Source organism: Geotrypetes seraphini, chromosome 3 (assembly GCF_902459505.1).
Source record: "Geotrypetes seraphini chromosome 3, aGeoSer1.1, whole genome shotgun sequence".
Classification (NCBI taxonomy): domain Eukaryota; kingdom Metazoa; phylum Chordata; class Amphibia; order Gymnophiona; family Dermophiidae; genus Geotrypetes; species Geotrypetes seraphini.
In genome coordinates, this window is record NC_047086.1 from 303,480,425 (window position 1) to 303,503,640 (window position 23,216).

The 23,216-nt window shown below is 40.8% G+C and overlaps 1 protein-coding gene across 6 annotated transcripts in view; it reads right to left on the minus strand.

The window, feature by feature from the left end:
* Positions 1 to 23,216, minus strand: part of MEIS1 (Meis homeobox 1) — a 374,507-nt gene that overhangs the window by 12,398 nt on the left and 338,893 nt on the right. For 2 of the 6 annotated variants that reach the window (XM_033938659.1, XM_033938660.1), the window contains exons 10-11: positions 1,465 to 1,604; positions 418 to 507 (exon numbers count right to left, since the gene is read on the minus strand). In XM_033938659.1, the coding sequence (XP_033794550.1) occupies positions 418 to 507; positions 1,465 to 1,604 (230 nt within the window). Of the gene's footprint in view, positions 1 to 29; positions 126 to 417; positions 508 to 1,464; positions 1,605 to 23,216 lie in introns of all 6 variants that reach the window. The other 4 variants (XM_033938664.1, XM_033938665.1, XM_033938661.1 and 1 more) reach the window with 4 other exon arrangements.

Consider the following 23,216-nt stretch of genomic DNA (forward strand, 5'->3'; position numbering starts at 1 on the left):
GTGTAAAGAGATACCCCATTTGTACTTACTTCCCCCTCGCTTTGCGATTGGGTAACTAGATGAAGGTTACATGTAGTGCCATTGCCCCTCCATGCCCATATTCATGCCCATTCCACTCATAGGTCCTGGAAGGGAGATAAAAAAATCCAAAAAGATGCCAGAAAATGAGCAAACAGATAGTGCCCAAAGACCCCTATAAAACAAAATAAACAAAAAGAGAGACTCCAGAGAATGAAGAAGCAACGAGACCTTCAGAGAGAAACATTTCAGATTTTCCTTCTCCAGGCTCCTGAGCACATAGAAGGCAAGCAAGGACAAGGCAGATAGCTGAAGAACAGTGGATTAGATAATTTACCTGTTCTGACCAGTCTACCTGTGCTGCTTATGAGTGTAAGACTCTCTGTGATAAATTCTTACCTGGTGCTCTGATCCCCATATGTTGCTGACCATCCATGACAAAACCTCCCATTGGCTGTCCGTCCGGGTTGTAAGGTGTCCCTTGACTTACTACAAAAGTGCAGAACATTTATTTATGAACAGTTCTCATCAATAGTCATTGCTCATAATAAGTTGAGAAAGTTTCATCATGGAACTGTTCATACTAAAAGCTAAACATATTACATCAAAGTTGCAAAACAATAAATCCTGAATTATAGATTCCTAAACTAATTCAGCTTTCAGTATATTTTAATTTATAGCCAATGAATGATACAATAGTAGGCACAGAAAAAAGAAAATAAATAGCCCAACACCACCTCTGGAAGCATGCAATTGCTTAATAAATGTTTTAAATTACAATATAGATTTATTGCAATATTGTAAAAAAAAACCAAAATCCTTAGTAAGATCATTCCTTCATTCCAAGTAGTTATGTAGATTTGTTATCCAAGATCCCAAAGAAAATATGGATTACAGATGTAAGAATAAAATAATTAAGAACAAAAATCATCACCCCAAAAGATAGATTTCCAAGAAATTGCTAGAAAGACAGAAGATGTATATAAATATACCGCTACCTGAATCTTAGGTTTTACCGTACTTTAAAAGCTTGCATCTCAAGTAAGTTGTCTTGGGTTATGAAAGCCCATAAAGCTCTACTTCATTGAATGTCTTTGAACTTTTACTGAGTCCCACAAGCGATCCTGACCCCTTTGCCCTTTTGACAGGTAATAAAGTTTACAGCAATTCCACACCAAGCCATGCACCAGGGAGTGGTCAAAGTAGCAGAGAGGACAGCTGGGAAGGAGAACTCAAAATAAAAAACAACATTTAATATTGAATATGTGCAAAAAGTCTAAATCAAAGTTTTATAGAATTTAATAAGCCCATTTGCTTTATTAACAATACTTAATTTTATTCCAAGTATCTTTTATGGAGTTAAATTGATTAGTGCTGTTATGTAACAAGGTTGGAATTTAATTTTAGTTGTCAGTCACTCCCAGCATTCATTGCTAGTTTATTTACCAGGTAAAGGACCTCCCGGTGAATGGCTTGAGGATGGTTTTCGCCTGCGTGACTTGAATACAGTTACTACTGGGGACTTGCCTGCTCGATTGGACTGGTCTATCATGGGCTGCACTATTCTTCTTCTAGCATTAATAAACCTGAAATTAAAATTAAAAAAGGCAACATAAATAACTTGTTTAATGAAAGAATTCTTGTGTTTGTGTTGAGGTTCTGGACTAATGGATAGTTTTGTGTTTTTTTTTTTTCGTTCACTTATTTGGTCTTATGCACAAGTCTTAAAATGCTGAAAAACTTGCAAAGCCCCTGGTGACCTTTGAGAGTGCAAGCTTTGGATTTCAGAGCTGATTTATGTTTGCCCGCTCTTACCACAGTTGGACATTTCCATTTCATCTTTTCATGTGGGAATTAGCAGAGTTTTCTGGAACAATACCAGCACCACTCATTTCAATTCAGTAGGGGAAAACCAATGTCCATAAAAAGGATGCTCACAAGGGCATCTGTTATCCCCACTTAATTAGTGATATTCCAGCCTTGGGTACTCTAGTATCTTTACTTTTTTTTTTTTATCAAAACCTTCCTAAACTTCTTGCAAGTTTAATTCTCTTTAATGCTTACTATTAAGATAATGAACTGTGATGGCAGCACACCATCAAATGAGGGAATGTCTAGAGTTTTATCGCCACCAGCTCATACTGCTAGGGAGTTCAGAGCTATGCATTCCTTTTAGAGATTTCTTGTTATTTTTTTCCCCTCCTTATGGAAAGCCTGAGGTCAAGGAAAGGTCACAGTTGTACAGTAATTGAGTTTATACTCTTGCTTTGCCATGTTATCCAGAAACTCTGAGGAATTTCTAGCAAATAGTTTCTTGAAGTGTAATTTTTACTTCTAACAGAGACTCCAAATGCACTATTACCCTCTTGGTCGGTTATCAATGCCCACTAAAATGTTAGGAGGCATTAATCATTCAGCCCACAATTTACACTGCTCAAGTTATGTCTTAAAGGTTAAATGAGCAGTATAATACTCTTATCAGACTTTTACTTTCCTCTGTAATGCATATTCTGTGAAAATGATCAAGTTACAATTTGCATGCAATCAATCATGTCTTCATAGAACCTGTAATCTGGAACATAATGTAATATGGAAAAATTATAGACCAGAATATTCAGACCCACTGTATCAATTTGACAATAGAGTACTGGTGTATGTTTTATGAGATGTTAAAAAATCCATTTTAAACACATGCTTAGAAGCCAAAATGATGCTGTACATTAATACCTATTTTTAAATGATTCTCTTATATACTGTAGCCATAAAAAGGATTGGCATTATCTTTGCACATGTTATATTGCACATGTCATAAGCATATGTGTAGTGTGTATACTATGTGAAAGAATTAAAATCAAAATAATAAAAAAAAGAACATTTGTGGGCTTGGCTGCATTTAACAAATGCTAGTGGGCTGTGGATATAGCAAACTGTTTCACAGTGGAAAAAAAAGTGATGTGCTATCAGGAAAAGAAAAACTTCTTTGCAATGCAAACCCCACTGAGCTTCTCTGAATGCATTGTTCCCACCCCTCTGTGACACACAGACTTCTGAACAGCAATCACACCATGAGGCCTCTGAACAAACATTCCCTGTGACTTTCACAGACAAGACTGCAGTTGCAATTCTTTACCAAAACTACATCCATTAAACTTTTTCATTTTCAGGAAACATTTTTAACCCAAATTAAAAAAAAAACACACACACCCTTCTGTCTCAAGACATGCTTTAGATGAGTAAAATCTTATTATCGTGCTATTAAAATAGCCACAAATACTATTAAAACAGTAACATTTCAACTCCTTTACATCACCAAAATACAAATATGTGGCTCACTGTTTTGCGATAGTATTTGCCTAGAACTAATAATTCTAACTTCTAAAAATAAATGGCAAGCTCACCTGTTCATTTCATCATGCAACCACAGGTGTCTACTTTAATATATTTTAGATAAACACTTCATTATAATCCCTTCTTAAACATTCTCATATGTATTTCTGAAAGGAGATGTGCTGCAAACAGCCATGTGTATGGATGCCTTTAGGGTGAATTCAGATGCAAGAGCATTTTTCCTTCTGGGCAGAGTAATAAAATGACATTCTTGCTCCTCCCACCAGAAGTCAAACTGAGGTCAGCTCGCCATCCTTGTATCTGTTTAAATAAACTGGTCCAGCTGTTTGTTTCCAAAATGCCCTTTAACCTTTTGTCCCATCCTCCCTGCCTTTGTAACAGAATGCTTTACTTTGCATTAAAGTAGGATGCATAATAACTTCTACTAAAAAATGTAGGCCCTTGTCCCTACTTTTAAGAAGCTCTCCTAAAGATTCAAGGAAAAAGTTAATGCATGCTAACAGGCTTCCTGCTATGACATTGTACAGCCTACACAAAAATAGCTACATAACATTACATTAAACAGTCAACAAGAAGTCAAGTTCTCATCCTAAACAAAAAGACAATTCCTAATTAACATTATGAGCAATGTTTCGGTTTCCTATTAAGATCTTCATCAGTGTTCTAGTTTTGGACAAAAGAACACAGAGATGTTGATGATTATTCATCAAATTCATTATTTTTATTCCAATTTCCCTTTGAGGATCATTCCCCCCCCAAAAAAAAAAAAGAAAAGAAAAAATGTAGCATAAAGAGGCACATGGATGTTTATCTTGCCAAATCCTTCCAATTCACTATTTTCAAATCCCATTTTATAGGTGGATTTCTATGGCGGTTTTCTGCAGTGTGTCTAAATCTCAAAGGGGAATGTTACAGGTGTAGTTTGGGCGGGACCAGGGTGAGCTTATGATTTGGATGTTTTTCTGCAATAATCGAACATTTTAGAAAATGTCCATGTTACAATATGGATGTTGGGTAGACTTGTTTTGACAACAAATAAGTGTCAGAAAGATGCCCAAACTTACCAGATGACCATTGGAGGGATGAAGACATAACCCCTCCCCCCACATTCCTCAAGTGGTCACTGACCCCTCACCCATCCCCCAAAGATGTGAATGAAATAGTATACACCTGCTTGTATGATAGCTTCAGATGTTATGGCCAGTCCTTGTAGAGAAGCAAGCAGGTTCCTGGAGTAGCCTAGGGGGCAGTGTAGTCAACCATAGAGATGGAGACTCAGGCCCATACCCTACTCTAACTACCAAACTTATGGTGGACTATGTGAGCCTGCAAATACCCCCCTAAATCTCACTGTACCTACATTTAAGTGACACCTGCAAGCATAAGGACTATTGGTGTGGTGTACAATTGGGTTCAGTAGGTTTTGGTTGGGTTTTGGAGGGCTCACCATATACTATAAGGAGGTTATGGTGAGATGTGTACCCTAGTGATGCCTGATTTGCCGATTCAAATCGATTCACTTTGGTGAATCAATTCAAAGCAATTTGTTGTCTGAGAAAATTGGACAAACTGATTCCGCGACCAACCCTCCTCCTCCCCCCCCAGTGAGACCTGACATACCTCCAGGGCCTCCTAAATCAGCCACGGCAGAGGTGGTGGATGGTCAGCAATGGCATCATTCTGAACAGACTGCTCATGGCCTGCTCCGCCGGGGCCTTCCCTCTGCCACGTCTCTGATGGTGTCCCTGATGATGCGGCAGAGGGAAGCCCTAGCAGGACAAGCCGCAAGTTGCCTTTTCAGAGTGATGTCGCTGCTGACCGTCAACGGCTGCTGCTACTTTAGGAGGACTTGGAGGGGTGGAAGGAATGGAAAGCTGCTGCTCAGGAGGATAGAAGGGGAGGAAAGATGCTGTACATGGGGGAAGAGGAGAGAGGAATTATTATTGAGGTGGAGGAAAGGAAGGGAGAGAAGAGATGTTGCACATCATAATGGAGGGAGGAAGGGAAAGTGGCTGCATGGAGGGGAATAGAGAGGTTTGACCTAGGATACAAGGCAAGGAGAGAGAGAGAGATAGAGATGGTAGATAGTGGGAAAGAAACAAATGTTGGATATGGCAGTGGAAGGTAGAAAAAATAATTTTATTTTCTATTTTGAAATTACAATATATCAGATTTAAATGTATCTTGCCAGAGCTAGTGTTAGACAGTGAGCATGAGCTAGGACCTAACAGAGAGAGGAAAAGTATTTTTTGTTTATTTTGTTTACACCACAGCGCTGGCATGGGGTGGAGAGGGAAAAGGAGGGGGGGAGGTGGTTGGAAAGGCTACAAAATAAACCAGCCAGGACGTTTGAAAAAAACAAACAAAAAATGTCCGATTGGACAGGAAAAGCGAATTGAATCAAATCAAAATTTTTTTTCCCCCTGAATCGGGCAGCACTAGTGCACCCAGGCCTTTTTGAAGTTCACTACAGTAGTGTGCCCCCTAAGGTGCCTCACTGCCCTGCTGGGATTTCTGTGTGGCCAGTCTACTAAAACTGATGGCCCCTCTTACATCCCAATGGCTTGTTTTGTGCATTTTTCTTTTGGACATTTTTTTTTTCCCAAAAAATGTTTCAAAAAGCTATATGTACTGAAACACATCTGAAAAAAATAACCATTTTTGAAGCAAAAATACTTTTTTTCTGTTTTAAAAATAATCACATTTGCTACTGGATTTTTGTACGGCTTCCACAAAACATCTACTAGGATGACATATTGAAAATGCCCTTCTTTATCACTTTAATGTACTTTCCTATTGTGATTTATTAAACTTTGCTCAACAGGGGCTGCCGGGTTACAGTAGGTTTAAATTTTATTTTCAACTTTATATACCACCCTTCTTCCAAGGAGAATCAAAATATTTTTATTCACCTCTATATTAAATCCTTTATTATTTCCTAGTATATTTTAAGTAAAAAAAAACAAAACCTGCAACTTTATTTGTAGCACTTTTTTGCTTAAATCTCGTCTTGAAAGTTACAACTAATTTGCATATCTTCCATTGTCCCTGGTGGATCTTGACCCAGTTTAAAAAATCTATCACACTAACAATGAAAGCACCAGCACTTCATTGTTTATAAGGTAAAAAGTCTTGGCATATGTTTGGTTTTCTTTGAAAATCTTGTAAAACATACCATAATTCAAGCTACTAATTGATGACCGGCTCTGTTTGAAAAGGAATTCAGTACTTCACATAGCATTCCAGGTTCTGTTAAAGTTGCAATGGTATATTTTTTTTAGCACATGGCTCATAAACCCTATGTAAACTGTTAAGGCTACAACTTCGATCTGTCTGTTTCATTTATACATGCTCCTTTCTTTTGAGGATCTCCTTATTTTTGCTTTGTTAATATGTATATAGCAGTGGTCTCAAACTCAAACCCTTTGCAGGGCCACATTTTGGATTTGTAGGTACTTGGATGGCCGCAGAAAAAGTAGTTAATGTCTTATTAAAGAAATCACAATTTTGCATGAGGTAAAACTATTGTTTATAAATCTTCCTTCCCCCCCCCCCCGAAAGCCTGCATGTTCCCCCCTTTATTGCAGCGTCCTCCAGCTTTTCCCCTGGCCTCCCGGTCCTAGTTTCAACTATTTACCGCAGCCTGCAGAGAGGATCACCGCTGCTGTAGTGTCCCTTGCAGGCTGCCATCGGCCTCCGCAGCACATTCCCTCTGCCGTGGTCCCGCCCCTCCTCTGATGTCAGGAGCAGGATCGCCGCAGAGGGAATGTTCTGCCGGGGACGATGGCAGCCTGCAAAGATCGCTATAGCATCAGTGATCCTCTCTGCAGGCTGCGGTAATTATCTGAAGATAAGAGCGAGAGGCCAGGGGGGAAGCTGGAGGACGCTACAAAGAGCAGGCAGCACTAGTATAGACAGCACTAGTATAGACCACGGGCCACAAAATAGTACCTGGGGGGCCGCGAGTTTGAGACCAATGGTATATAGGCACGCTCAAAATAGGAATGCCGTTTACTTTCAACTGACTCCTCTTCTCTTTTTCCCTTAGTGAGGAACAACCGTCTGCTGCATCAGTGAAATGTGGCATATGCAAACAAATGAAAAGTAGACTTAACAACTATAAAGTAATATACAGTCATACCTTGGTTTGCGAGCATAATTCGTTCCAGAAGCATGCTCGTAACACAAAGCGCATGTACATCAAAGTGAATTTCCCCATAGGAAATAATGGAAACTTGGACGATTTGTTCCACATCCCAAAAACTTTAATAGAAAATACAGTACTGTACGTACTTGTATTGCAAGATCTCACTTTTTTTCGAACAGTCACTACACTGCGGGTGAATTGGGCGTGATGCTTTTATTACATCCAGCCGCGCTCAGCGTGAGATGGGCGTATGTTGTGTGCGCGCGTTTGTTGAACTGCGGGTGCATGTATTAGGTTCAGATGTGGTCAGCGATGCGACGCGCACATATTGTGCGTATCTGATGTGACGCACGTATATGTGCTTGTACTACAAGACCACGCTCGTTTATCATTTTGCAACGCTTGTTTATCATCTTGCAAAACACTCTTGCAAACCACGTAACTCGCTATCCAAGGTTTGACTGTACTGTACTGTGAGCTCTTAGGGGTAGCAGATTTAATACCGCTACCAAGTGAAAGATGTTGTTATGAATCAGACTTTCAGTAGCAAGCTTGTGAGAGATTTTAAGCTGTGGTGATTCCTGCCTTTGGATAACAGCTGACCAAAACTGACGAGTTCTGTTTCGAAAGGTTTTCTCATGCAATTGCATCTGCAGCCTTAGAAAGGCATTTGTTAGCCATGAACTGAAAAATATATTACTTTCAGCTTTGGTCTGGGGATATGTCTTGTTTTGGCCACCCAGTGGTATGCACTGCAATTCGCAACAGGGGACTCAGGTCCTCCTCTCTACTACTACTACTACTATTATTTCTAGAGTGCTACCAGATGTACGCAGTGCTGTACATAGTCACAAAGGAGACATTCCCTGTCATGTTTTGGCCCTTTTTTTCGTTTCACCATTATATAATACTAGTTTTTTAGCCCGTTACATTAACGGGTGCTAGAATAGATGTGTAGACTTAGGCATTTATTTCTTTCTTTCTGTATGCCTGTCTTTCTTTCTCTCTCCCTGGCCCCCTTTCTTTCTCTCTCCCTGGTCCCCTTTCTTTCTTTCTGTCTGTCTGTCTGCCTCTCTCCCTGGCCCCCCTGTCTGTCTGTCTTTCTTTCTGTCTCTCCCCCCTGTCCAGCAGCACTCCTTCCCTGCTCCCCCTGACCAGCAGCACCCCTTCTCCCTTACTTTTACCTCCTCCCTGTCCAGTAGTACCCCCTGTCCAGCATCCACTAGCCCGAGCAGCCTCGGGGCTTTTGCTAGGCCGGCCCACCTCGCATTATCAAAGTGGGCCAGCCTAGCAAATGCCCCGCGGCTGCTTGATGAAACCGTGGTTGCTGCCGCTGCTGGTCCGAGGGTGAAAAGAAGAGGCGTCTCGGCAGTGGCAGCATAGTCAGAAGGCAGAAAGTCAGCCAGCATCGGAGATCGGGGCAGGAAATCAGCTCAGGCAGGCACTGTGCATGTGCGATAAGGGTTTTATTAAAGTGGATATGGCTAAACCAAATAGACCTAAGAGGTGTACAGTAGCAGATTACAAATCTAGGAAAGAATAAATTCTAGAGAGCAAATAAGGAGGCCTAGGTTTATAAGTAGTGTATATGACATCATAATCAATTATAGTATTAATTAAAATAAACAGCAATCACAGTGTACAGATTTTTGAGGAACTCCGCTATTCACCTTTTTTTTTTTTCGAGCAAATTCCGGCAACCAGTTTCTGATCCTGTTTACCACCTTGAGTATCATCTTCAAGCCAATCGGTTTATTTATGAGTCTCTTATGAGGACCCATAACAAAGGCTAGGCTTTGCTGAAATCCAACACGTGCCCCTCAACCAGAACTCAGTTTGTTCATTGCCCAAATTTGGGCACCATTCATAGAAATTAGACCTATCAGGACAGTGATAATTTTTACTGCTGTTATCTAGAGAAATATCTTAGGATAGCAAAAAAGCTGTTCTGTTACCTGGGTAAACTATCTGGCTAGGGGCTGAATATCACCACCAAAATCACTACTCTATCTGGATATTGCTGCTGAATATCTGTGCTCATTGCTCAGCATGGCTATTTCCCGCCGCGATGCTGGACTTATAAGCTGCATGCCTGCATCGCCAGAATTTAGGTAGGCTGTTTTCATCCCCGTGGGAGTCCCGTGGGCCAGGGGGCGTCCCCGTGGGAGTCCCGTGGGCCAGGGGGGGAACCCGCGGGATCCCCGCAATTCCCGTTCCCATGCAGACCTCTAATATCTGAACTTGTTTTGTCTGTGGCAGCTGGCAGTTAAAGAAAAATTCTGACTGACATAGGCTCAACCTCAGGAGTTTATTACTTTAACTTAAAGACGGTTATATAGCCTAATGACCCATTAAATGCTAGTCATGAGCTAAATACCTACAGTATTTCTGAAATGTTTTAAGTACGCTCAAAGAGAGCTGATTCAATCTAGAGTCAAACTTTATGAAGTCATGCTTGGCAACTTTTCTGGCTTTACATCGCTTCCTCCCCTTCCTTTTGAATGAAGACAGCCCTGAACTGCAATATATCATCCAGAACGCTGAAAAGGACCATATACGTGCTCTGCTAGCTGCCCACTTCAGAATCATAATATTGGAATCTACTCAAATCACCACAAGAGCATCAATCATCTAAATCAGTAGGTTTTCCTTTGAGCACGGCTTTACTTCTCTGCCGGTAATGGAATATTTGTCAAATGAATGTGTAGAGAGGATAGGGCACTGCGGAAGACAGCCTTAAATAGTGAATTATATATATAAGTGAAACATTAGGCAAAAACTGGTGATGATAAACCACTAATTAACTGACAACTTATAAAATGCAAATGAAATCCATATGAATCACAGTTTAAAAATAGATTCCAACAATATAGTTTTCTAAAAGCACAGAGCTGCTTCATCCACTTATAGGTATGGGGATAATTTTATAACTGAGACAGTGTTTGCATATTTTTTTTCTTGTGAAGGTACTGGTGAATTTTCAGAATAAAAGCATCGATATTATTTCCATTTTGAAAATCACCCAAGTGAAAATCACTCCTGCTCTTTGTCATGCACAACTTTATTGAGTTATTTTACATGCATACATGCATATATTTTACATGCAAAACTGTTGTAACTTCACTGGAAATGTCCAGTTAGCTCTTTTGTAATCCGCCTTGAACTGCAAGGTATAGGCGGAATAGAAGTCCGTAACGTAATGTAATACAGACGGGGGCTCAAAGGATGTGCACAAATGCACACCCCCTCTCATACCATGCTCAGAGGCTGATTCTCAAAACTTTGATGCTAAAACCAAGAGCACCACTCCACACCCCCAGACACCTAGCCCTCCAATGCCTAAAGCAGGGGATCATAACCTGGGGTCCGTGGACCCCTGGTTTCAAGGTGTCCATGAGGGTCAGATAAAAATGAATATTTATATTTACTATACAGCCCAATACTGTTGATTTTTCTCGCAGATAATGAGAGAGTACATGTAGCAGTAATGTTAGTAGAAAATGTAGTAGCAGTAAATCTGTCTTAATTTGCACAAGAGAACTATATTGTATTTCACAATTATAATGATTGGCCATTACTTTTTGCATTAAAAAGGAGTGTTTCTTTTAGATTGTTTACTTTAAAGTTTAATAATACTTTGGGCTCCTTTTACAAAGGTGCGTTAGGGCCTTAATGCGCAGAATAGTACGTGCTCAATTGCCGCGCGCACTAGCCGCTACCTCCTCCTTTTGAGCAGGCGGTAGTTTTTCGGGTAGCGCGCTAATCCGACGTGTGCACTAAAAACGCTAGAGCACCTATGTAAAAGGAGCCTTTGATTTATGTCATATATGTATGAAACAATCAAATCTCGATAAGTAAAGTACATTATATAGGGGTCAGGGGTGCGGGGTTGGATGCTGGGTGGGGGAGGGGATCTTGGGATTGGGGGTATCGTGTTGTATACTCTCTTGAACTATTGTATCTCCAGTTACTGTATTTGTTGTTTTTCTGGCTTGTTCAATAAAAAATTGTTTCTACAAAAAAAAGTAAAGTATATTAGATTCATTGCATGCAAAGTTGTGTTTATGTGAATATTTCATCAGATTCTTAAAGTTCAGAATCACTGGAAAGGAAATAGTATCCAAATGAAATGCATACAATGAAACCAAAAACAAGGAGGAGAAATGTGCCTGGTGAATGTACACAAGAGTTTCACGGTAATCACAGCTCTCGTGTGCATGAACAGGCAAGACCGGAAGTGCAAGTACACATCAGTGCCATTATTTTGTGCCTTTAAAGCTTTTCAAAAATTGTTTTCGCTGATGAAGCTCATATTTAAGAACAGAAAAAACAGGCACAGTGTCGGCCTGCACTTTCGGTTTTGCTCTGACTCGCGTACATTTGTTTCTCACTATCAGCGTTTGTAGGTTGCACGGGTTTCCTTCTGCTTCTAAAGACAGACAAAATTGGTAATTTAACGTGAAAAATTTTGAAGAAATCCTTGCTTCAAAACCTTCAACTTCATCCCCGATCTGATGGTAAGTTTGCAATGTTAAGGGCAGTATTGTTTCTGCGCTGTTCTCTGAACATTGGGAGAGAATACCAAATGATGTCATTAACATCCGTCTGTTTCAGTACTCATAAATACAATTTGCTGCTATCTACGGTGCACACATTGTTTCCTATGCTAGAGTCCTTTAAATATTCTGTGTTTATTATGTGTATGTTAGTCCAGCATTAAAGGGGGAAATTTTAAAATTGGTGCTTAAACTTAGGCACCAGTAAGCACCCTACCGGTGCCTAAATTGAAAAACGTTATTAGAAACAGTACAAAATGTCAAGGTTGAGGTGCTAGAATCGCACCTACATAGGTGCTTTAGGCCACTGAACACCAAAGTAGGCAAGGCAAACACCTGAAGTGGCATTAGGTTGCCTAAAGCGCCTATGTAGTTGCAATTCATGCAAAGATAAATGGCTGAAATGTAGACCTGGAAAACCCTGGCCTATATTTCAGCCACCTATCTTTGCCAGGGAATCCTGAAAACAGATCGCAGTTTGCCATCAGCTGATCATGGCAGGGGAAACCCTGATCAGCTGAGCCGGCAGGACTCGCCAAAACTGCGATCAGCTCGGCCAGCAAGACTTTTTATTGAAAGTGCTGAGATCCAACTCAAAAGCAAAGATACTTTCTGTGAACAGGTAGAATGGATATGTGAGTGAGACCTAGAGAGCAGTGCTGGGTGCGTGCAAAGTTTTTCTCATGTGAGCGACAAGTTCAAAAAAAAATTTTTTTGTGAGCAACAAGTTCTGAAAAACAGCAATTTTCCAGATTTGCAAGTATTTTTGTGAGCGACCATGTAAAATCTAAGAGCGGCACTCCTAGAATGTATGAGCGATTGCTCATGTGCTCAACTTAGAGGAAACATAGCTAGACAGCAGAATCAATTGCCTTTTTCTAGGAGAGGTAGTAGAGTTCCCAGAAAGACCATACAGAACTTCTCCTTCAGCAAATATTTGTTGAGGCCCAGAAGTTCTAGAATTGGTCAAAGGCCTCCATTTTTTTTTTTCCGGTATTAAGAAATACTTGGAGTAGAACCCCAAGCCTCTCTCTTGCAGAGGTATAGGTTCTATTGCATTTAACTGGAGAAAGACCGAGAGGTCTTGGTGAAGGAGGGTTTTCTGGAGGAGTTGAAAAGAGTCTTTGGTTGGTGGTTTGGAGGTTTTCCGATGCAAAGATTGTAAGGAAGAGTCAGCTGAATATTGGCAAAGCTCTCTAAAAAAGAGTCTAAAGGACAACTTCTGTTTGACTTGAGATTGAGGTTGTGATTTTTGTGTCCTTTGCTGTCTTGCACGAAGTTGTTGAGGAGCAGGCCTAGAAGATGATGAATAATGTTGATTTTAACACCTTTATTATAATAATAGGAATGTCTAGATGAGGCAGCATATCTTCTACAATTTTATTTTTATTAAAATTTTACATTTTAAACAAGCACTTCAACTTGAATATGGATTAGAATTAAAATATAAGAAGCCATGGATGGTAACCCCATCCAAATAAATTTTTAAAGAAAAACATAATATTCATTATTTCGTCTACAATAATCCAAGACCTAAGCAAATAAAAAATAAAAGGAAATTGCAAAAATCATTTATCAGGATATAATAGAAGTAAGAGAGACCGCTTCCGGCTGCCGGTTCACTAAACTGTAGGAATCACCATTGGTCCTATGGTTACACCCCCCCCCACACACACACACACCTTCTTTGGCCACAATAAATTGTAACAACTGTTTTAATACAAAGGAATTACCCAGAGCAAATACTCTAGGTCTATAAACCAAAAAGTCTTTTCTTCTCTTCTGCGTCTCATGAGATATATCAGGAAATATACAAATAATTATTGAGCCCAAAAAAGTTTCATTCATATGTCGGAAATATATTCGAAAAATCAGATCCCTGTCAAACTCTAAAGCAAATGAAACAATAAGAGTAGTCTTCTCAGTTATTACTTCAAGAGAACTTTCCAGAAAATTTGTTAAATTCAATCCACTTGCTTCTGGTCCTACTGGGTCCGTAGGGGTAGAGCTTTCCCATTTTTTTTCCAAGGTAATATATTGCACTCTGACTATAGGCAGTTCGCTTTCTTCTGGTACTAAGAGAACTTCTTTTAAGTATTTCTGGACCATTTCCAGACCAGAAATCACTGGAGACTTGGGAAAATTCAAAAACCTCAGATTATTCCTCCTCTGTTTATTTTCCATAAATTCCAATTTTCTATAAATAAAAGATCGCTACGCAGCATATCTTCTAGACAATGAAGAAGATTGAGAGGTTTGTGGTTTAGATAAAGTTGTCAAATTCATCAGAAACACTTTCCCCATTTGTAAGCACTAAGTCTAGTATGATGATCCCATTCCGATATGGTATTGATGTACTCAGTTTTGATCCAATTCCAATACAGTATTGATGTACTCAGTTCCGATGCCGGCGTTATAGGAGGCTTAGTGTATGGTTCCAAGTCCTCCACCTTGTTGGATGTTGATGCCAACATGGCACCAAAAAGTTTTTCAAACTGAAGTTTCCAGGCTTTGAGTGACCTCTTTTGCATACAGAGACAGAAAGCACAGTTAATGTTCCAATGTTCAAGACCCAGACACTGGACACACTATTTTTGTGGGTCAAAGCTTGAGATGGTCTGATTAAATTGATAGCATTTCTTAAAGTCTCTCAGTACAGTCTTTAACATGGAGGCTAATATTCAGCGGCTAGGCAGCTAAGTCTCAATGACCAAAGATAGACCACCCTTATAGGCGGCTATATCTGGTCAGTTACCAATCTGCTAAGCCAGATATTCAGCAGGAGATAGTCTATCCTTCACAGGATAGCTGGTTATGTGCTATTTAGCTGGCTGGGAGTAGGGTTACCATATTTTGAGAAAAGAAAACCCTAGACACATAACCCCGCCCAAATCTGTTCTGCCTCCAGCCCTGCCCCGTTCCACCTCTGGTTCCTTTCCATTCTGCCTCCAGTCCTGTTCCACTGTGCCCCCATTCCCATCTTCGACAAGCCTCCTCTCTTCTACAATCAGCTCTGGCCGCGTCTGGAGGGCATGTGTGGATGTGTGTGACGTGATTTGCACATGCTCAGAGGCCCTCTAGATGTGGCCGGAACTGGTAGGAGCCTTCCAAAACCTGGACAAATGTCGGGTTTTGGAAAGTTCGTCCGGGAGCCCATTTTCCCGGAAGTCTAGTAACCCTAACTGAAAGCAGTTCCCAGCTGGCTAAATAGCACTGAATATCGGCATTGGATATCCTTCTTGCTTTAGAACCATAACTGCATTTAGCTTTGACCAGGTCTATATCCCAGGGTTGAGTTCAAACATCCTCTGCTCCACATGCACAGCCTGGGCAGAAAGATTTGATGCACCAGAAAAATTTCAAATCAGCTGTTCCGCCTTCCCAGTATGTGAGATAGCTCCTTCATATCAAGCAAATCTGAGACCAGAACAATAGTTGTAAGCTGTTTTCCTTTTTTTCTGTTTTTGGCTAATGGGAAAACAGAACTCGATTCTATTAGTAAGAAAATATTATGCAATATCCTGTTGCCTGTTAAATCTGAAATATCATGCACCATGCAATATATTTCCCCTGACAGAAACCAACAACAAAAAAAAATTGGAAGAGATTAGACTGTTTTCCAACTTATTTTCCCTAACTCATTTCCTCATTTAAAAGCCACATTTAAGGAAATTATTACAGATAGGGAAATCAAGATGACAAATATAGCTGCTGTGTTTTCTTAGATGCTTAAAAATTATATAGTGAAACTCCTTAAATAGCATCAATATATTTCAATGTTAAACAAAGCAGTAATTTTTGTGATGTATATTTTTTCTTTTTACATAAAGAAATACTTAAGCTGCTAATGCTGCTTTAAAAAAAAAAGTCATACATCAGTTACAGAGGGTCATTTAAGACCGCACTCTAAACATGATGTGCCCCCAGAAAGCACTTCCTTCCCGTAGGCCTCTGGCTTCAATGTTTATTTTTTTTTTTTCCAAAAGAGAAAACTGTGCTATCCAACAACGATGCAACATTTGCCTGGTTTTTAATATTTCAAGCTGACTTTTTAACTGCTAAAAATGCAGTTTGTTTTATGCAGGCACAGCCTGAAGCATGTTTATGATGTAATGAGAGAGACTGAGCGAAAGCGAGAGAAAGGGACTTTGAGGGCATGGCTCATAGCTTGTTGGTGCCTCAGCTTTCAATAGTTAATTACTGTGCAACCAGTCCCAGCAACTGTTGACACAAAATAGGTGGAGATCAGGTCTGTGCAAGCAAAAAATACCAGAAAGGCAAACTCTATGTAAACATACTTAAGAAAGATTTGACAAGAATGGACCAAATCTTGGCCTGCAAAGAAACTACAGACTGTTAATATAAACATATAACCTACTGTATTTGTGTATGCTTGTGCATGTGTGTAGATATATCTGTACCTATCTATAGTATCTCTGTACATCTATATCTACGTATTATCCACGTATCTATATCTATATCTCTCTATAGGTAAAATGTGTTAGAGTTAACTGACAATTTGTGAAATTCCCTGGAGGCTTCTCATGTCCCCTGTACTCCCCCCAGCCCCACAATACTATCCTCAGCATTCCCCCCCCCTTCTTAGGCTTCATCGCTACCCAGCACTCTTACCTTTCCTCTCCACATTGGACTTTGCCTAAGTTTTTCACCCTTTGACCCTATCTTGCTCATCTCTTTTTCTTCCTGCTCTGTCTCACTTTAAGGCAGGGGTGTCAAAGTCCCTCCTCGAGGGCCGCAATCCATTCGGGTTTTCATGATTTCCCCAATGAGATCTATTTGCATGCACTACTTTCATTGTATGCTAATAGATCTCATGCATATTCATTGAGGAAATCCTGAAAACCCGACTGGATTGCAGTCCTTGAGGAGGGACTTTGACACCCCTGCTCTAAGGCCTTCATTTTACAAGTCCTATTTGTATTTGAGGCTTTTATCTTGCATAAATGTCAAAGTCCCGAGTTTACAAAACTGGGATATACACTTGCGTGCAAATAGGAAGGGATCACAGCCTGGTTGTGCCAGATGTGTAACAAAGATGTGGCAATTTCATACATTTTTATTCCTTATTTCAGAAAGGATGTAAGAGCTATGTCCTAAAACAGTGTATCTCAACTCGGTCCTAGAGTCCCCTTGCCATTCAGGCTTTCAGGATATCCACAACGAATATGCATATATTTGATTTGCCTCCATTATATGCAAATTTATTTTATTCATTGTGGATATCCTGAAAACCTGACTGGCAAGGGGGTACTCCAGGACCAAGATGAGAAACACTGTCCTAAAGATAGATGTTGGGAGTTAAACCAGGTGTGAAGCACATTTAGGGGAGACAAAAACTGTATTTGAATTTAAGAAAGCTAGGGACAAGTGCATTGGATCTCTAAGGGAGAGGAAGAGATAGTGGATGGCATGGACAGGCAGACTAGATTGGTCATATGGTCTTTATCTGCATTCATTTTTCTCTGTATCTATGTTCTATAATGACCAACATTTTGAAGTGAAAACACCACTGTCTCAGGGACTAGATCAAACCTCCATAATTTTTTCTCTGATTCATTCTTCACTGTGAAATTTTGTGAATGTTTTTTTTAAAGTCAATTAAAAAATAAAAACCAGAAGGCTTTTGTTTTGATGCTAAAGTGTATCTGAGCACAAAGGATGCCATAGTGGGTTCTGAGGCTTTTCCTTCTGGAGTTAAGTGAATGGTGCAATTTCTGTTACACTTTTTTTTTTTTTTGGGTGGGGGGAGTTTGCTTATTTTTGATTTACCTTTAAGATAAGACTACAACTCTCAACAATTAGCTTTGTAAGATTACATAGCACATATGTGACAGGTGGGCGAACACACTGATGAGTCTGGGTGAGATTCTCATATGCATACTGTATATCAAACCTGTTATGCTAATATTCTGTAATAGAAAGCAGATGTTTACCTTCCCTTATAGAAAAGGCACTGTTATAGAAATACCACCTATCTATCCACTCTTTTTATGATCTTAAATTTAGAAGTCTAATTAAATTTTTGAGTATAACTTTAGCCCTAGGAAATTTTTCAGGGAGGCCAAATTAGGAGCACAAAGCCTTTCAATATCAGGTATCACGGTACTCATCAACTGTAGCAAATATTTATTTGTCTATAAATTGTTGCACTCTAATTCCTTCATATTTTGAATAATTTTTCACCAGGCTATATTCTGTTGTAGGAAGGTAAAAAGAAGCTATTTGTTCTCATGTCCAATTGAGGTCTTCATTTTCTAGGCCAAACTGAAGCATCAGGAGCAAACTTACAGAAGACTCTAGCCCAGGGGTGTCAAAGTCCCTCCTTGAGGGCCACAATCTAGTCAGGTTTTCAGGATTTCCCCAATGAATATGCATGAGATCTATTTGCATGCACTGCTTTCATTGTATGCTAATAGATCTCATGCATATTCATTGGGGAAATCCTGAAAACCCGACTGGATTGCGGCCCTTGAAGAGGGACTTTGACACCCCTGCTCTAGGCAGAGCTTTCTAAAATTGCTATTCCCTCTGTAAGGGGCCTCATTTCAAGCACTGGTGCCCCTCCTCCCTTGACATTCACACACCTAACCCCTCCTCCTATTCATTCCCCCCACAGTTAGGGTTACCAGATTTTCCTTCGGGAAAATCCGGACCCATGGCCCTGCCCCCAGGACCGCCCAGTTCCACCTCTTCCCTGCCCTGTTCCACCCTCAGCCCTGCCCACGATGGCATCCGCGCATGCGTGGACATGATGCAATAACATCACACGCACCTACGTATGACATCACCACATTGTCTGCGCAGATGCCCCTTCCTGACACGATTATGTCGGGAAGCTTTTCAAAACCCATACAAAGCACTGGGTTTTGAAAAGCCGTCCGGACCTCAAAAGTAGGACATGTCTAGAGAAATCCAGATATCTGGTAACCCTACCCACAGTGAAAGCCCCGGTGGCAACAGCCCGAGAAATGTGGCAGCATCCCTCAAGTTCAAGCCCCCCCTCCCCCAATGCGGTAAGCTCTAGCAAGCCCCTCATCGACTTGACCTACTTACCATGATTATCACTGTTCCCTGTCTCTCCTTTGCTTTAGTAACTTGTATGTAGGCATTTTCTGTCTGAAAATGTAATGCATATATTGTGATGTAGACCTGGCCTTTAATGCATTTATATCTATGTTTCTAGGATCTGAATGTTATTTCCCCTCTCTCTCAGGACTGACTTATCAAACTGAATTAGTTTCTCTCCTCTTCCTTGGGCTCTGAATTGAAGTGATCACATGGCAATGTGATTAAAAAGGATATCGCTGCCCAAATCATTCCTTTTGTTTCTTCTGTGGATGCGAGCAGATTTATTTTTACCCATATCTAAACCCTTCTGCCTTCCTATGACACTAACATAACCATACCTTTTACATGTGAACCCTCCTGGTAAGTTACCTTCCTATGCAGCCCCTCACATTCAATACAATACAATATAATTTTTTTTTTATACCGCCAATACCTCTTTGAAGTTCGCAGCCAGAGTCCTCCCAGTGTTCCCCTCTCCCTTCCACAACTATGGTTCCTGTACACCTCCTCCTCCTGTTACTGACTTTCCCCACTCTTCCTTCATCCTCAGCACCACACCACTCACTTTTTGAATCCATTACATCACCTTCCATTTTGTCTACTACCCTATTCTCAGCCCTAAAGTTTCATCTTATTCAGCCATCCCTACTCTCCCTGCATGCATGCCGCCTGTGACGCAGCAGTCCTCCCCCCCCCCCCCCCCCGCCTCCTCCACTCTCACCCATATCTCCTTACTCCTTCTTTTGCTCTTTTGCTGGGGACATCAACAACCCCAACTCTGGTTCTCCCAATCAACTCCTTTCTTACTCATGTGGGCCACTCCTGGCCCTTCTCATTGCCCTGTGGAATGCCTGCTCTGTCTCCAACAAGCTTGCCTACATCCACAACCTCTTCACATCTCAATCTCTCCATCTGCTTGCACTAAGTGAGACCTGGATATGCCCTGATGACTCTACTTCAGCTGCCACGCTAAGTCATGGTGGCTACCTTTTGTGGAATGGGTAACTGTGTCTGGTTCTCTTTGGTTGGATTTTTTTTGTGTAATTGTATGACTGTATATCCAACTCCTTCTATTTTTTGAGTATGTAGCTACCTTTTCTTCTATACACCTCACCCGGTTGATCATAGAGATGGTATTGGGCTGCTACTCTCATCCTGTTGTAGATTTCAACCTTTTCTTCCACCTTAGGGCTCCTTTTACAAAGGTGTGCTAGCATTTTTAACGCACGCACTGGATTAGTGTGTGCTATAGTGCGCGCTAGCCAAAAATCTACCACCTGCTCAAAAGGAGGTGGTAGCGGCTAGCACTTTAGTGTGCGCTATTCCGCGCGTTAAGGCCCTAGCGTGGCTTTGTAAAAGGAGCCCTTAGTCTCACTGCTTTTCTTCTTCTGAAGTCTACTCCATTCATTTATTTGCTCCTCTGTCCCTCCACATAGCTGTCATTTGCCAACACCCTGATAAGTGCCTCTTTTCTTTCCTTGTTGACTTCGACTCCTCGGTCCGGTCCACAACAATATTAGGACCAGTTTTTGGATTTTTTTATTGTATACATGTTATATATGTTTTTATGACTTTTTAATAAATTCCTGCTCTTTGTACGTTCTACTGCAGTTTTGGTTTTGTTTTCTGCTTCGCATTTTTTCTGCAGTTCTTGTTGGTTCTTTTTTGTCTTTTCCTTCTTTCTTGAACATTCATCTCCCACCCTCATTCTTGGAAATTTTAACATTCACACTGATGACCCCTCCAACTCTAGATGCATCTAGGCTTCTAGCCCTAACATCTTTATTTGATTTTCAGCTATGTTCCACCACCCCTACCCACCAGAATGACTGCTGCCTTGATCTTGTCTTCTTTTCCAACTACTCTATCACAAATTTCTTCACAAGAGTCCTCTCCATCTCTGACCATCATCTGATAACTTTCAGAAACCATCAACCTCCCCCCACCTAGTCCCGGCTGATCTCTACCTATACATTTAGGAATCTTCATGTCACTGACCCCTGTACTCTCTCCACTGCTGTTTCACCCCTCCTCCCTACCACTATACTACATAAGTCTGAGAACAAAGCTGTCTCCTTCTACAATACCACTCTACTTTGCTCTAAATACTCTTACTCCCTCCACCCCATACTCTGTAAGGCGTGCTAAACCCCCAGCCCTGGCTAAACTCTAAAATCCATTACTTATGTTCTTGGGCTAGATCCGCTGAACAGCTCTGGTATAACTCTGCTGAAGGCCTCATATTGTTACAAGCCCTGGGTGAACCACCTTAGACAACAAGCTCCCCAGTCCCCCAAACTTGCATTGGTCATCACAGCCATGCATTCCAGAGGATCCAAAGGAACTCCTTTTAGGAGGTGAGATGGAAGATCCTTCCAAGCAAGCTACTTCCTGGGGATAAGTTTGGAAGATGAATCTAGGAGACTACTGGGACAACAATGCCCACTGTAGTGACCTCACGTGTGCACTTGCCAACAGAATCACCTCCAGAATCACTGTAATGAAGCCAAGAACCTGCAAGTAGTCTCAAGCTGTGGGGGAGAGAGAGTAAAGATGACTGGGAAAGGCAATGGCAACACATCCTGCTAATAGTCTGTCAAGAAAAGTGGCAGTCCCCATACATCATTCACAATTTGGTACTTGTGTACAGAAGACTATTTAAGAGTATTCAAAACAACACAGATAAATATAGAGAATTTGCAGCAAAGATGTAAAGAGAAAGCCAATATCACTGCATAGACGGGCATAAGATCCTTATCATTTATATTCCAGGAGGTTAATGTTCAATATGGGTTCCTGCCCATTTAAACCATGCTTAGAATCCCAGCCATCAATATTCAATGGTGGCTGGCCAAATGCACACAAGACAATTGCACGCAGACAATCATGCATAACACAATAGCACGCAGACAATTGCGTGTAAGACAATAGCGCGCAATGAACTGTGCCCACATTAGACAGGGTATCATATTCAACAGTACTTAACTGGCAGTGCTGCAGAATATTAGCTCTGAATGCTGCAGCAATGCCCAATTAGTGTAGACGGTCAATGGGCAGAGTTGGAGAGGAGGCAGCAGATATGCAAGCACCGATCATATTCGATGCTGGGCCTGCATAACTAAAAGGACAGATAAGACCACTCAAAAGGCACTCATATTTCTGCTCACTTAACAATGTTAGTACTTGCACTGAATATTGTCTGGAACCTGCATAATGTTTGTATTGGCGGCTGATCCCAGATACTCAATGCTAGTACCTGGACGTAGCCCCAGCATTAAATATTTGGGCTTAATTCTACCCATAGCTGTCAGCGGTTTAAAAACCTCTGATTGCTGCAGGCTGAAAATCGGGGCTATGTTTCTTAATTAAGAATCAAAGTAATTTGAGTACATTATGAACAGCTTTTTAAAGTCTAGCTTTCAACATAGGACATTTCATTAAAGTTACTGAAAATAATTAGCTGCAAAAATAAAGTTATATACTGTATAAAAACAAATATATTTAAGAGAAAACCCCCAGCTATCTTTAAAATGTTGTGCCTTTTGCACCTGGCACACATTTATCAATGCACTGCTTGAAATGTCCAGTATTTAACAATTTGGGGGGTAATTCTCAATAGAATGCCAAAACTTAGGGTTTGAGAATGACACAGGGACAAATTTTTCCCCATCCCTGCGAGTTCTTTTCCTGTCCCTGCTCCATTCCTGCAAGCTCTGGCCTCATCTGCATAAGCCTCAAACACTTTATAATCATAAGTGTTGGAGGCTTGTGTCAAAACTCATGGAGACAGGACAGGGAAATTGAGTTCCTGCAGGGACGGAGAAAAATTTGTCCCTGTATCATTCTCTAGTTCAGATGATGTGCTCTAAGCATGAATTCTAGTAAGTTGGTTGCACACTCAATTTCCATTATAGAACACTAGGATAAGTTAAAGGGTTATGGATTTAATATACTACCTTTCTGTGGTGCAGTGATTAAACCTACAGCCTCAGCACCTTGGGTTTGTGGGTTCAAACCCAAGCTGCTCCTTGTGACCCTGGGCAAGTCACTTAATCTTC